The sequence below is a fragment of the Leuciscus leuciscus genome (assembly GCF_965113295.1).
Source record: "Leuciscus leuciscus genome assembly, chromosome: 9".
Lineage (NCBI taxonomy): Eukaryota > Metazoa > Chordata > Actinopteri > Cypriniformes > Leuciscidae > Leuciscus > Leuciscus leuciscus.
In genome coordinates this window covers 5,289,863-5,303,247 of record NC_138733.1, presented here as the reverse complement: position 1 = coordinate 5,303,247, position 13,385 = coordinate 5,289,863, and the positions used below count along the sequence as shown (strand labels likewise).

The window sequence follows — 13,385 nt, the reverse complement described above, 5'->3', positions numbered from 1 at the left end:
GTAAAAGCCACTTAATATAAAGTGGGACCATTGTTTATTATTATTTTGAGCTTATCTAATTGGTTGATATGCATAGGCCTTTTTGAGTTAAACGTTACCTGTCGTCTGATTGTAAAGCCCACTCCACCTGAGCCAGAGGTCGCACCTGCAGTGGAGGCGGAGCTAGAGAACACGCCTCCAGTGGCTCCGCCCCCTCCGGAAGACCTGGACGAGACGTGGGAGGAGAAAGAAGACAAACTTGATGCTGAAAACATCAAACCGCGGAGTCCAACACCGACCTCACCCACCGAACAGAAATACCAGTATAAAGCAGGTAACGTGGGATAAATAATGTGCATCGGATCATTTTAAAGTTGATGTACTTCAAATTATTGCAAATTAAGGCTTGAAAATTAGTGACAAATATAGTGATATATTGATCAAGCTGATTAATTATTATGTGGCTTTGCTGATGCAACTTCCCGAATCCAGCAATGGAAAGACAAAAATGCTTTATGAACACAAATACAAAACCAGCAGCTCATTTGGAGGGAAGAATCAAAATACGAAGCAGAAGGAAATTATCTTTATTTTAACATAGATTTGGGAACAAATATTTTTTTTTTCTGCTGTGCTTGTTTGTTGTATTTAAGAAACATAATATATTAATAAGACAATTTTATTTTACTGTGAACTGTAAAATTACAATACTGATATTTTCTGCTGTCTTAATTGTTTTAAATGTTAAATCGTGTAAAAGAACACAGTGGCGGACTTCGCTCTAAAACATGCATCGCATATATTATTTTCATTATTTTGCCAGCGGCACACAGATGGAGAACTCATTTATATGCAAACAACGCCAAGATTCAAACTTGCAATCAACTAATCAGAGTTAGAACAAATCAGATGATAGACCAATAGCCTCTTTTCATGATAATTTTTTTTTTTTTTTTTGCAGTTTTGGCAAATTTTGTGATTTTAACAAAAGCGTGTCAGTTCCTAAATCTGCTGGAATTTTATCACACCAGGAAAGAAACTTTTTAAATTGCATTACAGGCATCACCTAGAAATCCTCCTCGTCTGTTGAGAAACCCTGATCACTGCAGTGCTGTGTAAATTGTCCTGGTTGTGTCCCACAGAACAATGGAAACCCCTGAACTTAGAGGAGAAGAAGAAATACGACCGAGAGTTTCTGCTCGGCTTCCAGTTCATCAGTGCCAGCATGAGCAAGCCTGAGGGTTTACCACAGATCTCTGACGTAGTGCTGGATAAGGTGACTAAAGCCAACTCACGCTCACACTCTCATTCACTCTCACATTTCACATTCACTCATTCACACTCACTCACTCTCTCACACACACTCACTCTCTCTCACACACACTCACACTCACTCACTCTCTCACACACACTCACTCACTCTCTCACACACTCACTCATTCACACACACTCACACTCACTCTCTCACTCACTCACTCTCACACACACACACACACACACTCACTCCCACACTCACACAGACTCTCTCTCACACACTCAATCACTCACTCACTCACTCACTCACACACACACTCACTCACTCACACAGACTCTCTCTCACACACTCAATCTCTCACTCACTCACACACACACACACACTCACTCTCTCTCACACTCACTCACTCACTCACTCACTCATTCACTCTCTCACACACGCTCTCTCTCACTCACATACACACACACACTCACGCACTCACTCATACACACTCTTTCACACACACTATGGAAGTAAAATAATGTCAAATGTTTTTGAAATAAAAAGCCTGTTGAATTGCACTACTTGAAAAAAAATAGGCATTGCATTAACCATGCTTGCATTTTAATGCATTGTATTTTTAGGGCTTGCATTTTTATGGGCTGAAATTCAACATGGTTGAATATTTAAGCTGTGAATATTTCAATTAAAAACATTTCAAACACCTTTTCATTATTAAAAATTCAATAATCCATATTCACCTTTCATATTTCACTTCCAAAATATTCAAACTGTTTAAAAATACAACCAATAATATTCAACTGGCAATTTTCGGTCCATTTTATTTCGCTTTGCAAATTCGCTTCCACAAATTCAGTGGTTCAAATTCGACAGTAAATTCAACATTGACGTCCAGGAACTGCAGGAAAAGCAGTAGATTGCCGAGCATACTCTCCATCTGCTGTTAGTCGACCTCACCATCAGATGGTGCAAAAGCGCTTGTTGTAGACGAAGACCAGCAAAATTAGAGCAAGTCATTCATTCATAAAACTCATTTACAGCAATGTAAGTGTATTTGTGATTATTATGAAAGCTGTTTTATGTTAAATTCAGTGCCTTCAGTTCACGGTTACTTTTCCTGTGTAGCCTACATGCATCTTTCTCTACCTTGAACGATATTAATGTTATACCCCGATGCGGATGTACAGATCCAATGTTACATTTTTGAGGTTGACATATATTTCTCTTGGTTGTTTAGTTGCCTTAACTTTATATTGTGGCGATGTGCTGCATGCAGGGTTTCCCTCAATACTTAAGGATTCCCCTGCTGGACATACAACGCTTAACGTAGCTTAATGGACTACAGTGATGTAAAAGACCAAACTCGCAGGCAAGCAGATGGACTCAGAATAACGCGCAAAGCTTAATGCAGAGCGTTTCTCAGTGAAAGACTGGCATAAAGATGGCTTGATGTTGGACATTCGCACATTTAGGGACCGTCTCTAAAGTGTATACGACTTTGGTATACACGTTTCTAACTCCGATAGCATTTGAATAGAACGACTTACAGTCATAAAACCAACTGTAAAGTGTTCATGTGATGTCAGGCATAATGCGCACCCTTTGGATTTTTTATATTTATTCAAATAAATTTAAGTTTGCTATTGAAGTTAGAAACATGTATGCCAATGTTGTATGCAACTTTAGAGATGGTCCCTAAATGTGCGAATGTCCAATGTCAAGCCAATTTTACATTTAGTCATTTAGCAGACGCTTTTACCCAAAGCGATTTACAGTTAAACTAACAATAGGACAACAATATGCAAGTGCTATGACAGTTTAAGCTAATGCAATACACGTAGGCATACTATATATATATATATATAGAGAGAGAGAGAGAGAGAGAAAATAGAATAGAATAGAAGAGAAAGTGTTAGTATTAATTGATCAAGTGTTTTATGCCAGTATATCACGAAACGCTCAGCATGAAACTTTGCGCGTTAAGTTCATATTCTGAGTCCATCTTCTTGCCTGTAGCCTATATAGTAGCCTACAGCCTACATCCCCAATAAGGAGCAAGATTGGTCTTTCATATCACTGTATTAGTCCATTAAGCTACGTTAAGCGTTTTGTCCCAACGGAAGGGGAATCCTTGAGTATGAGACCTTTTGAGGGAAACCGATTATAATCCCGTTCATGGTAGAGAAAGCTGATGACATGTAGGCTACAGGGAAAGTGACAATGAAGTTATTGAATGAAACATAAACACAGCTTTTGTGTGTTTATCATCTTTTCCGCATACTGACACAGATAATCATTTTCATTTTATGAATGAATGTCTTCGTCAACAACAAGCGCTTTTGCACCATCTGATGGTGAGGTCGACTAACAGCAGATGGAGAGTATGCTCGGCAATCTACTGCTTTTCCTGCAGTTCCTGGACGTCAATGTTGATTTTACTGTCGAATTTGAACCACTGAATTTGTGGAAGCGAATTTGCAAAGCGAAATAAAATGGACCGAAAATTGCCTGTTGAATATTATTGGTTGTATTTTTAAACAGTTTGAATATTTTGGAAGTGAAATATGAAAGGTGAATATGGATTATTGAATATAGGTGTTTGAAATGTTTTTAATTGAAATATTCACAGCTTAAATATTCAACCATGTTGAATTTCAGCCCATAAAAATGCAAGCCCTAAAAATACAATGCATTAAAATGCAAGCATGGTTAATGCAATGCCTATTTTTTTTCAAGTAGTGCAATTCAACAGGCTTTTTATTTCAAAAACATTTGACATTATTTTACTTCCATACACACACACACACTCACACTCACTCACTCACTCACTCACTCATTCACTCTCTCACACACGCTCTCTCTCTCACTCACATACACACACACACTCACGCACTCACACACACACACACACACACACACACACACACACACACACACACACACACACACACACACACACACACACACACACACTCACTCATACACACTCTTTCACACACACACACACACACACACACACACACACACACACACACACACACACACACAAGGATAAAGTACCTGATGTGTTCTCTCTGCAGGCTAATAAGACTCCCCTGCGTCAGCTGGATCCGAGTCGTTTGCCAGGAATGAACTGTGGTCCGGATTTCACTCCTTCGTTTGCCAATCTGGGCCGTCCGTCAGCGGGTGGGCGTGGCCCGGTCAGTTACCATGGCTACTTCACATCAAATGCATGCTTTTATGTTTGTTTTATGTTTTGTTTTTTTCTTTGAAACATATTTTACTACACTGCACTGTAGTCCATCTTTGTCTGTCTGTCTAGTATTCTATTGTTCTATCTATCCATCCATCTGTCTATCCATCTATCTGCCTATCAAATCTATCTAGCTTTCATATCTATCTATCCATCCATCGATCCATCTATCGATCCATCCATCCATCCATCCATCCATCCATCCATCCATCTAACTGCCTATCATATCCATCTATCCATCCATCTATCTATCATCCATCTATCTGCCTATCATATCTATCTATCTATCTATCTACCTTTCATATCTATCTATCCATCCATCTATCTATCTATTTGCCTATCATATCTATCTTATCTATCCATCTATCTGCCCATCATATCTATCCATCCATCCATCTATCTATCTATCCATCCATCTATCTGTCTATCATATATATCTACCTTTCATATCTATATATCTACCTTTCATATCTATCTATCTATCCATCCATCTATCTATCTTAATCTTAAGTGTCTCGTACCTTTTTATTAATTGCATAACTTTTAACCTCTCTGTCTCCCCAGCCGTCGGGTCTGAGTGGCCCTCGGCGCTCAGGTCAGGGTCAGCGTGGGAAAGAGCCGCGTAAGATCATCGCTAGCGTGTCCCTGACGGAGGACGTGCAGCTCAACAAAGCAGAGAAGGCCTGGAAGCCGTCTGTGAAGCGCAGCACACACACTCGAGTGGACGAGGACGACCCTGACTTCATGAACACGCAGGAGCTGTTCAAGCGTGTGCGCAGTGTGTTGAACAAACTCACCCCGCAGATGTTCCAGCCGCTCATGAAGCAAGTGACCGAACTCACCATCGACACAGAGGAGCGCCTGAAAGGAGTCATCGACCTCATCTTCGAGAAGGCCATCTCAGAGCCCAACTTCTCTGTCGCCTACGCCAACATGTGCCGTTGCCTTATGGGGGTGAGTGAGTGTGTGAGCAAATTCATGATCGCAGTAATTAGGGATGCCAATATATCAGACATATTGAAATAATAATGTGATTAACTATTTGCATATTAGCTCTAAAAATCTGTGTAATTAATCCAAAAAATATCAAATGTGAGTTCATGCATTATTCAATTTATTTATTACATGGTTCTCCGGAATACTTTAATTTGAGTGGTCGATTGCAACATTCAACGGACAAATATGTTTGTTTAATGACCCCTTTACATACATACATACATACATACATACATACATACATACATACATACATACGTACATACCTACCCACCCACCCGGACCCTCACCAATACAGTAAAATGCACATTTTAGAGTGGCCTTTTACTGTAGCCAGCCTAAGGCACACCTGTGCAATAATCATGCTGTCTAATCAGCTTCTTGATATGCCACACCTGTGAGGTGGATGGATTATCTCCGCAAAGAAGTGCTCACTAACACAGATTTATACAGATTTGTGGACAATATTTGAGAGAAATAGGCCTTTTGTGTTATATGTTAAAATGTGACTCCAGTGGTTCAATCTTAATGTTATGAAGCGACAAGAATACTTTTTTTGTGAGCAAAAATACATTAGGAATGCACGATATATCGGCCAATATGTACATTTTTTATATTATCGTTATCGGCCTGATAAGAAAATTTGGCTGATATTTTCATCGGACCAACGGTCTAAGAGGAGTTTGAAAAAGTAGGGTTTCTATTCAATCACAATTATGGCAAAGTTGATATTGATGTTCTCGGCATGATCCAAGGGATCTATCAAGACCAGTCTCATGACAACAGGCTAGACTAATCAAAATCTATTCATTTTTATTCAATTCAGTTCACATTTATTTGTATAGCGTTTTTCACAATACACATCATTTCAAAGCAGCTTCACAGAAAACGTGTGCCATTGCCTTATTGGGGTGAGTGTGTGTGATCCAATTCAATTTGCATTTATTTGTATAGCGTTTTTCACAATACACATTGGCTACGTTTACATGCAACCAAATGATTGACGGCTCAACTCGATTGAGCTCGATCCGAATGAAATTTCAATCGGATTGAAAGGAGTGGTTTATTCCATTTCTAATCCGATCGAGAGGACATGTAAACACTTGGTCGGATTGAAAACCGAAACTGAAAGGACTGTGCATTTGCAATGACGTAGAAACAGCGTAATGACGTGAGGAACGAGCTGTTATTCCTGTTGAATAAAGTGTCAAATAAACGAGTTTCCCGTCATCCTATAATTCTCCTTTCCCTCAGAGTCTGTGAAGTGGAGCAGGACAACGTCCAACAAGTACTTGTTTAGGACTCGCATCCACAGACGACTGGTTTTGGGCATTTTTACTGTGTGATGAATATAAGCAGCGGTACAACGGTTCAGTCTCCAAATTATGACCAGAAATGGATCAATATTAAGTCTGCTGTGAACATGTGATCATTAACACTGTTAAAACCAATAAAGAAGCAATTTATGAGAATAGTTATTATGCTCAAACAGCGGGAAACTCTGTATATTCATTCAGTGAGCGCATGTCAAAAACTTGTGCTTGTGACGTATAAACGCGCACATCAACCCGATCACGTGATTAGCATTCATGTAAACCCTACGTTTAAACACACTAAATTAATTCAGTCTGATTGAAACACAAGTTGTGCATGTAAAAATAGCCAATGTTTCAAAGTCCACATTACAATTTTGAGTGATCTGTTATCAGATGTGTCTAAGTTATGTATTTCAGAAATGTACATATACAAAATCACAGTTAGCAAAACATGTATTAATTTAATCAATTTCATAATTAAAGGCAGAAACAATAAGCTCATTGAAGTAATGAATACTTGTGTGTTAACAAATGATTATGACATTTAGAAAAATGTTGCATTGGTGATCAAAGTGATGATCGCCGTAATTAGGGATGCTTGATACAAGACAATATATATATATTAAAGCTGATAAATAATGTATTATTTCCTTAAGCTGAGACACTTCAGATTCGCACTGTTCAACATGAGGGTTTTAAATTGGTTGAAATACGATTGGAATCACTTCAAAAAGGAAAAGTGCAACGTGCAGTGCAAGTCTGTCATATAGTCTACGTAAAATTATAATGAGAACATTATAAATGTGTGTTTGGGACATGGATTTTAATTGTAAGACCTTTGTTTTTGTAATCAGGCTCTCAAAAATTATATAAAACTTTGGATTTAGATTTATCGGCCAATATATCGGTTATTGGCTTTCAAGTATAAAGAATTATCGGTTATCGGTATCAGCCAAAATGTTCATATCGGTACGTCCCTAGCAGTGATGTCATGTGTCTGACCAGTGTGTGATCGCTAAAGCACATTCTTCAACTCTACTTGTGTAAATGTGTGTGTTGTCTCTCTCGTCACAGCTGAAAGTTCCCACCACAGACAAACCTGGAGTGTCAGTGAACTTCAGGAAACTGCTGCTGAATCGCTGTCAGAAAGAGTTTGAGAAGGATAAAGATGATGATGAAACGTTTGAGAAGAAGCAGAAAGAGTTGGATGCGGCCACAGGGGTAAGAACAAAAAAATCCCAATTGCAAATTTTTCTAACGTTTTAAATCATGTTGTTATTTGAATTAATTCTCAGCTTTTGCAACTTCATAATCGCCCTAAGCCATATCACGCTTTCGTGCAGTATTTTCCCACACTGCAGGGATGAATGCATACTTTGAAAACGGTGACTTTTGACTACTGTTTGAAACATGATTTGCAATCATAATGATTTATATCAGGAAGACAGTATGCCAATTGTTCTAAGACTGTGTTCGAAGTAGCATACTAGCATTCCAATCTGACTATTTCCTCAGTTTATAGCATGCATACTTCATACTATGGTAAGATTTGGTGCACTGAACCTTTCATTGTTATTATTTGATTAGACTATCTAATGTTAGGGCTTTTAAAAATTGTTTTAAAGTATTTATCATTGCATATTTCACGGTTACATGTTAAATGGGCAATATCACACTCATAGCTCTGATTCGGCCGTAACAGCGTGCTGATACACAGCCATATGTGACCCTGGATCACAAAACCAGTCACGAGTCGCACGGGTATATCTGTGGCAATAGCCAAAAATACATTGAATGGGTCAAAATTATCGATTTTTCTTTTATGCCAAAAATCATGAGGATATTAAGTAAAGATCATGTTCCATGAAGATATTTAGTACATTTTCTACCGTAAATATATAACGCATGTATTTGTGTGAGTGACATAAATGAACAACTTTTAAAGGAGATTTTTCTCAATGTTTCGATTTTTTTTTTGCACCCTCAGATTCCAGATGTTCAATAGTTGTATCTCGACCAAATATTGTCCTATCATAACAAACCACACATCAATGGAAAGCTTATATATTCAGCTTTTCAAAAAATTTACCCATGTGACTAGTTTTGTGGTCCAGGGTCACATATCGCATGGCTACGAGTGTGAAATTGCGTTTATACAACAGTTTGACGGCACAAGGGAGTAAATAAATAAGGCATAATGCAGCATATTTATATAAAATCATATTTATTGAACAACAATATTTAAACTAACAACAAAAGCCATTATAAAAGACAATCGGAAATAAACACAAGCAAACAATTCAGTCAAACGTACAAGCAGCGCTCTAGTACAGGATTTAAGTGAAATATGGCCTAAATATAAAGTTACGAAACTTAATTTTCTCCTTAACCAAAATTGATTTGCTCTGGAACAAGTAATAGATTAATAAGACCAAAGATGGCCAGTTTGATATACCCCAAATTAATGATATGTTTAACCACTATTTAACATAAAACATAAATGGCCTGGAGCTCGAACCTGCGAAAACAGATTGTAAAATAGGCACTATGTTTATGTATGACTCACATATTTGAGGTCCAAATAACTACATTCTCGCCTAAAAAACTATATTTCGTGACACAACAGTAATTGTGATGCAAACGGTGAAACGGTTCCAGTTCTGATAATGTGTGAATATCGCACGGCTGGAAAAGGCTCTTGGCCAATCAGATTTGAGAACCAGAAAGAACAGTTAATAATATATACAAATAACAACAATAATATACAAAAATACAATATAATGTCCGAATGCCATACTAAATGTATGCGTGCGTGTGTGTATATATGTTGCCCATGTCACATCGTTATACAAAATGGTATTTATGATGACTTCACTTCCTGTCTCTACAGGAAGAGGTAAAGCAAAGGTTGAAGGAGGAGCTTGAGGACGCCAAAGACAAAGCCCGTCGACGATCACTAGGCAACATCAAGTTCATTGGCGAGTTGTTCAAGTTGAAGATGTTGACGGAAACCATCATGCACGACTGCATCGTGAAGCTGCTGAAGAACCACGACGAGGAGAGTCTGGAGTGTCTGTGCCGGCTGCTGTCCACCATCGGGAAGGACCTGGACTTCGAGAAGGCGAAGGTGAGCGTACACACGTGACATCTAGGAGCGGACGAAAGACGTGTGTGTGTGTGTTGATATTGAGCTGTGTGTCTCTGTGTTTTCAGCCCCGGATGGATCAATATTTCCACCAAATGGAGAAGATTATTAAGGAGCGGAAAACCTCTTCCAGAATCCGCTTCATGCTGCAGGACGTTATTGATTTACGACGGGTAAGAGAGTGTGTGTGAGTGTGTGTGAGTGTGTGTGAGTGTGTGTGAGTGTGTGTGAGTGTGTGTGAGTGTGTGTGAGTGTGTGTGAGTGTGTGTGAGTGTGTGTGAGTGTGTGTGAGTGAGTGTGAGTGAGTGTGTGTGAGTGTGTGTGAGTGTGTGTGAGTGTGTGTGTGTGTGAGTGTGTGTGAGTGTGTGTGAGTGTGTGTGAGTGTGTGTGAGTGTGTGTGAGTGTGTGTGAGTGTGTGTGTGAGTGTGTGTGAGTGTGTGTGAGTGTGTGTGAGTGTGTGTGAGTGTGTGTGAGTGTGTGTGAGTGTGTGTGAGTGTGTGAGTGTGTGTTTGTGAGTGCATGAGTGTGTGTGCCGCTGTATGAGTGTGTGTGAGTAGGGCTGGGTACAGTTAAAAATAATTGATATCGATACCTTGACTTCGATACCGATTCCTGAACGATACTTTTTCGATACCAATTTGATGAAATGTTGCTTAAATAAGTTGTAAATACTCTATAGCTAGTAGTGTCTAATGAAACAACCATTTGTATCTATTTATTCTATCTTTAACTCCGCATTACAGTTTAAATTACATTTAAATACGAGAAACGTGTTAAAAACATCCTATTCCGCGTCAAACATCAACTACCGTAAATCCTCTAATATAGGCCCGGGCCTTTATTTTACTCAAGCGCATTGCGGCCCAGGCCTTTATTGGAAGGAGGCCAGAATTAGAGACAGGCCTTTATTTCTATTTGAGCAAAACGGACTACCAATATTTTTTTGTCTATTTGAACCTATAAAACACTAGGTTCATTTATTGAAAATAAATGCTCCGCAGCTGCCATGGTAAACAATGTTAGCCTACCGGTGACCAGTGGTGGAATGTAATGAAGTACAAATACTTCGTTACTTTACTTAAAGCAAATTTTTCACGTATCTGTACTTTACTTAAGTAGAATCAATAGTGCATACTTTTGACTTTTACTTCGTTACTTTTTGCAGCAATTATTATACTTTCTACTCCACTACATTTCTACAACGTTTCGTTACATTTTCGTTACATTTTCTGATCAGTTTTTCCCCCTGCCAAAACAGGGATTGAAAAAAAATCTCCATGTTTTCGGTGCTGACGCGTTCATGGTGGCGCTGCCAATAAAGCACCTAAGCTGTCACAAAGAACCGGCAAAAGTAATGAATATGTAAAATATAGCAAGAAGACATTTCAATTGTTTACTAATAAACAAGCGTTTTCTGTGTCAGCTGCAAAGATGAAGTTGATGAAGACGATGCCTACTCGTGATCTTCGCAGTAGTGAACGCGCCAGAGAGAAATGCGCATTTCATACGGATTAAGCAGAGAGCAGTCTGTTTTCTTTCGTTTTGAATTGTTCTGTTTAAAAGTACACATTTAAAGCTGTCTAAAGATATATTTATCAGGTCTGTGAGGCTTGCCATATATACGCTGAGTTTCGGTTAATTTATGAGACGCGCTTCAGTTCACACGCTTGCCTCCGTGTCGTGATTATCTATTTTCTACTATATTTACTTCTTATTTATTAAATCCTGGCAATTGGTTGATGAAACGTTGATTAAAATTAAGATACAATTAATACAAAACGAAATTCACTTTAAAAAAAGGCTTTGTGCTTTCTGTTTGAGGTGAGCTCAAGGTGAGGTGAGGTGTCTGTGAAAGTTTTAAAGCTGTCTTTTTCAGTGCGCTCACGTCCGTAACATTGTTTTTTCCTCACAAATGGAAACACGAAAAATAAATTAAAATGAATATTTTATGTTCTGTGGAGAGCCAACCCTTCTTCATCCGGTTAGTATTACTTTTGGTTTGCGCAGTGTAATTCACAGAATTACTAAAAAATATTTTGCTACCTAAAAGTTAAAGATTTTTTGTGTCCCGTAACGCATGTGTAGCCTAGGCTATTTCCCCTCATATTAAATATAAAACGCATGTGTAGACTGATATTTTTCAATATGTATTAAATGCATTTTCTGAGAATTTATATTTCAAGTTTTTACTGCAAATGTCCCCGTTTATAACGCTGGAATTGCCCAATATTAAATTTATCCTCAACTAGTTTACTGGTGTAGGTCTACGTATTGTGTATATAATCTTAACATCAAAAAAGGGGTGTGTCGCGATTCTGCCTTCTCACACCGCGACACAGGTTCGTAGATCTGAGTGTAGCGATTTCGGATTCATCTTGCATATTGTTACTACCCTAATAATTCGAATATATACATTAAGAGAATAAATTGTTAATAAAATGTTACTATCACAAGCATAATGTTGTGGCCTGCCCAGTAAAACGTTGGTTCTAATAATAGCCCCGGCCACTATTAGAGACCGGCCTTTATTTACCTCCACCGACAGCGAGACCGGCCAATGTTAGAGACCCGGCCGCTAATGGAATACAGGCCAATATTAGAGGATTTACGGTACGTATTTGATTAATCAGGTACGTCATCAGGCTGCGTTCCAGTCCAAAATTGTCATGCCCTTCACTCGCTAACTTCCTCCGTCTCGTTCACTCGGATGTACGTCATTGCTTACGTTGCATGAGTGCCCACTACTGGCGAACCTTTGCAATAGGCTGAATTGGAGCAAGCTAATAAGCCCTTGATCACTTAAATCCACTATGGGGTTGATTTTATTATTTATTTTTTTCCCTTGCGAAATTGTTTAATGCAGCATTCAATATGTATATAGGTGTGTTTGAGTTGTTTAATATATCATTGACGTCACAATCGTGTTGCATTGTGGTATATGGAGCTGCCTGAAGTATACATATGAAGTAGACTCGCTCCCTCTGTCAAAATCGAGGGAACGAGGGTCTGTCCATATACACTTCCCTCGTCCACGACGCACTTCAAAATGGCGGCAGGGATTCCCCCGAGGGGAAGTGCTTAGGGAAGTTCGCAAGTGCGTGTCTAAAAGTGGACTGGAACGCAGCCTCAGTCTGTGGAGCAAGTAGCCTATACCTGAGTTTCGGTTCAGTGGTGATAATATTCAGAAATATTAGATTATTATATATATTATATATTATAATCAGTCTTCTTGCAGTAGAAACGGAGCATTTTTCTGCTGGTTGCCGGTCTTGGCAGCAATTACCTTGTCGCAAATGTTGCATCACGCGCTGTTAGTGAGTGTGTGTGTGTGTGTGTGTGTGAGTGAGTGTGACATACACTGCCATTTTCCCTTCCTTGAACAAACCAGAGCGCATGCAAGACTTTTTAAAGTTGTCTTGCAATCAGAATCCAGTATTTACT

The 13,385-nt window shown here is 38.8% G+C and overlaps 1 protein-coding gene across 5 annotated transcripts in view; it reads left to right on the top strand.

The window, feature by feature from the left end:
- The window catches only part of eif4g1b (eukaryotic translation initiation factor 4 gamma, 1b), an 82,538-nt gene that overhangs the window by 48,258 nt on the left and 20,895 nt on the right, over positions 1–13,385 (top strand). For all 5 annotated transcript variants that reach the window (XM_082179818.1, XM_082179820.1, XM_082179821.1 and 2 more), the window contains 7 exons: positions 118–313; positions 1,122–1,255; positions 4,315–4,434; positions 5,052–5,441; positions 7,874–8,020; positions 9,690–9,926; positions 10,013–10,117. In XM_082179818.1, coding sequence (XP_082035944.1) covers positions 118–313; positions 1,122–1,255; positions 4,315–4,434; positions 5,052–5,441; positions 7,874–8,020; positions 9,690–9,926; positions 10,013–10,117 — 1,329 coding nt within the window. The remainder of the gene's footprint in view (positions 1–117; positions 314–1,121; positions 1,256–4,314; positions 4,435–5,051; positions 5,442–7,873; positions 8,021–9,689; positions 9,927–10,012; positions 10,118–13,385) is intronic.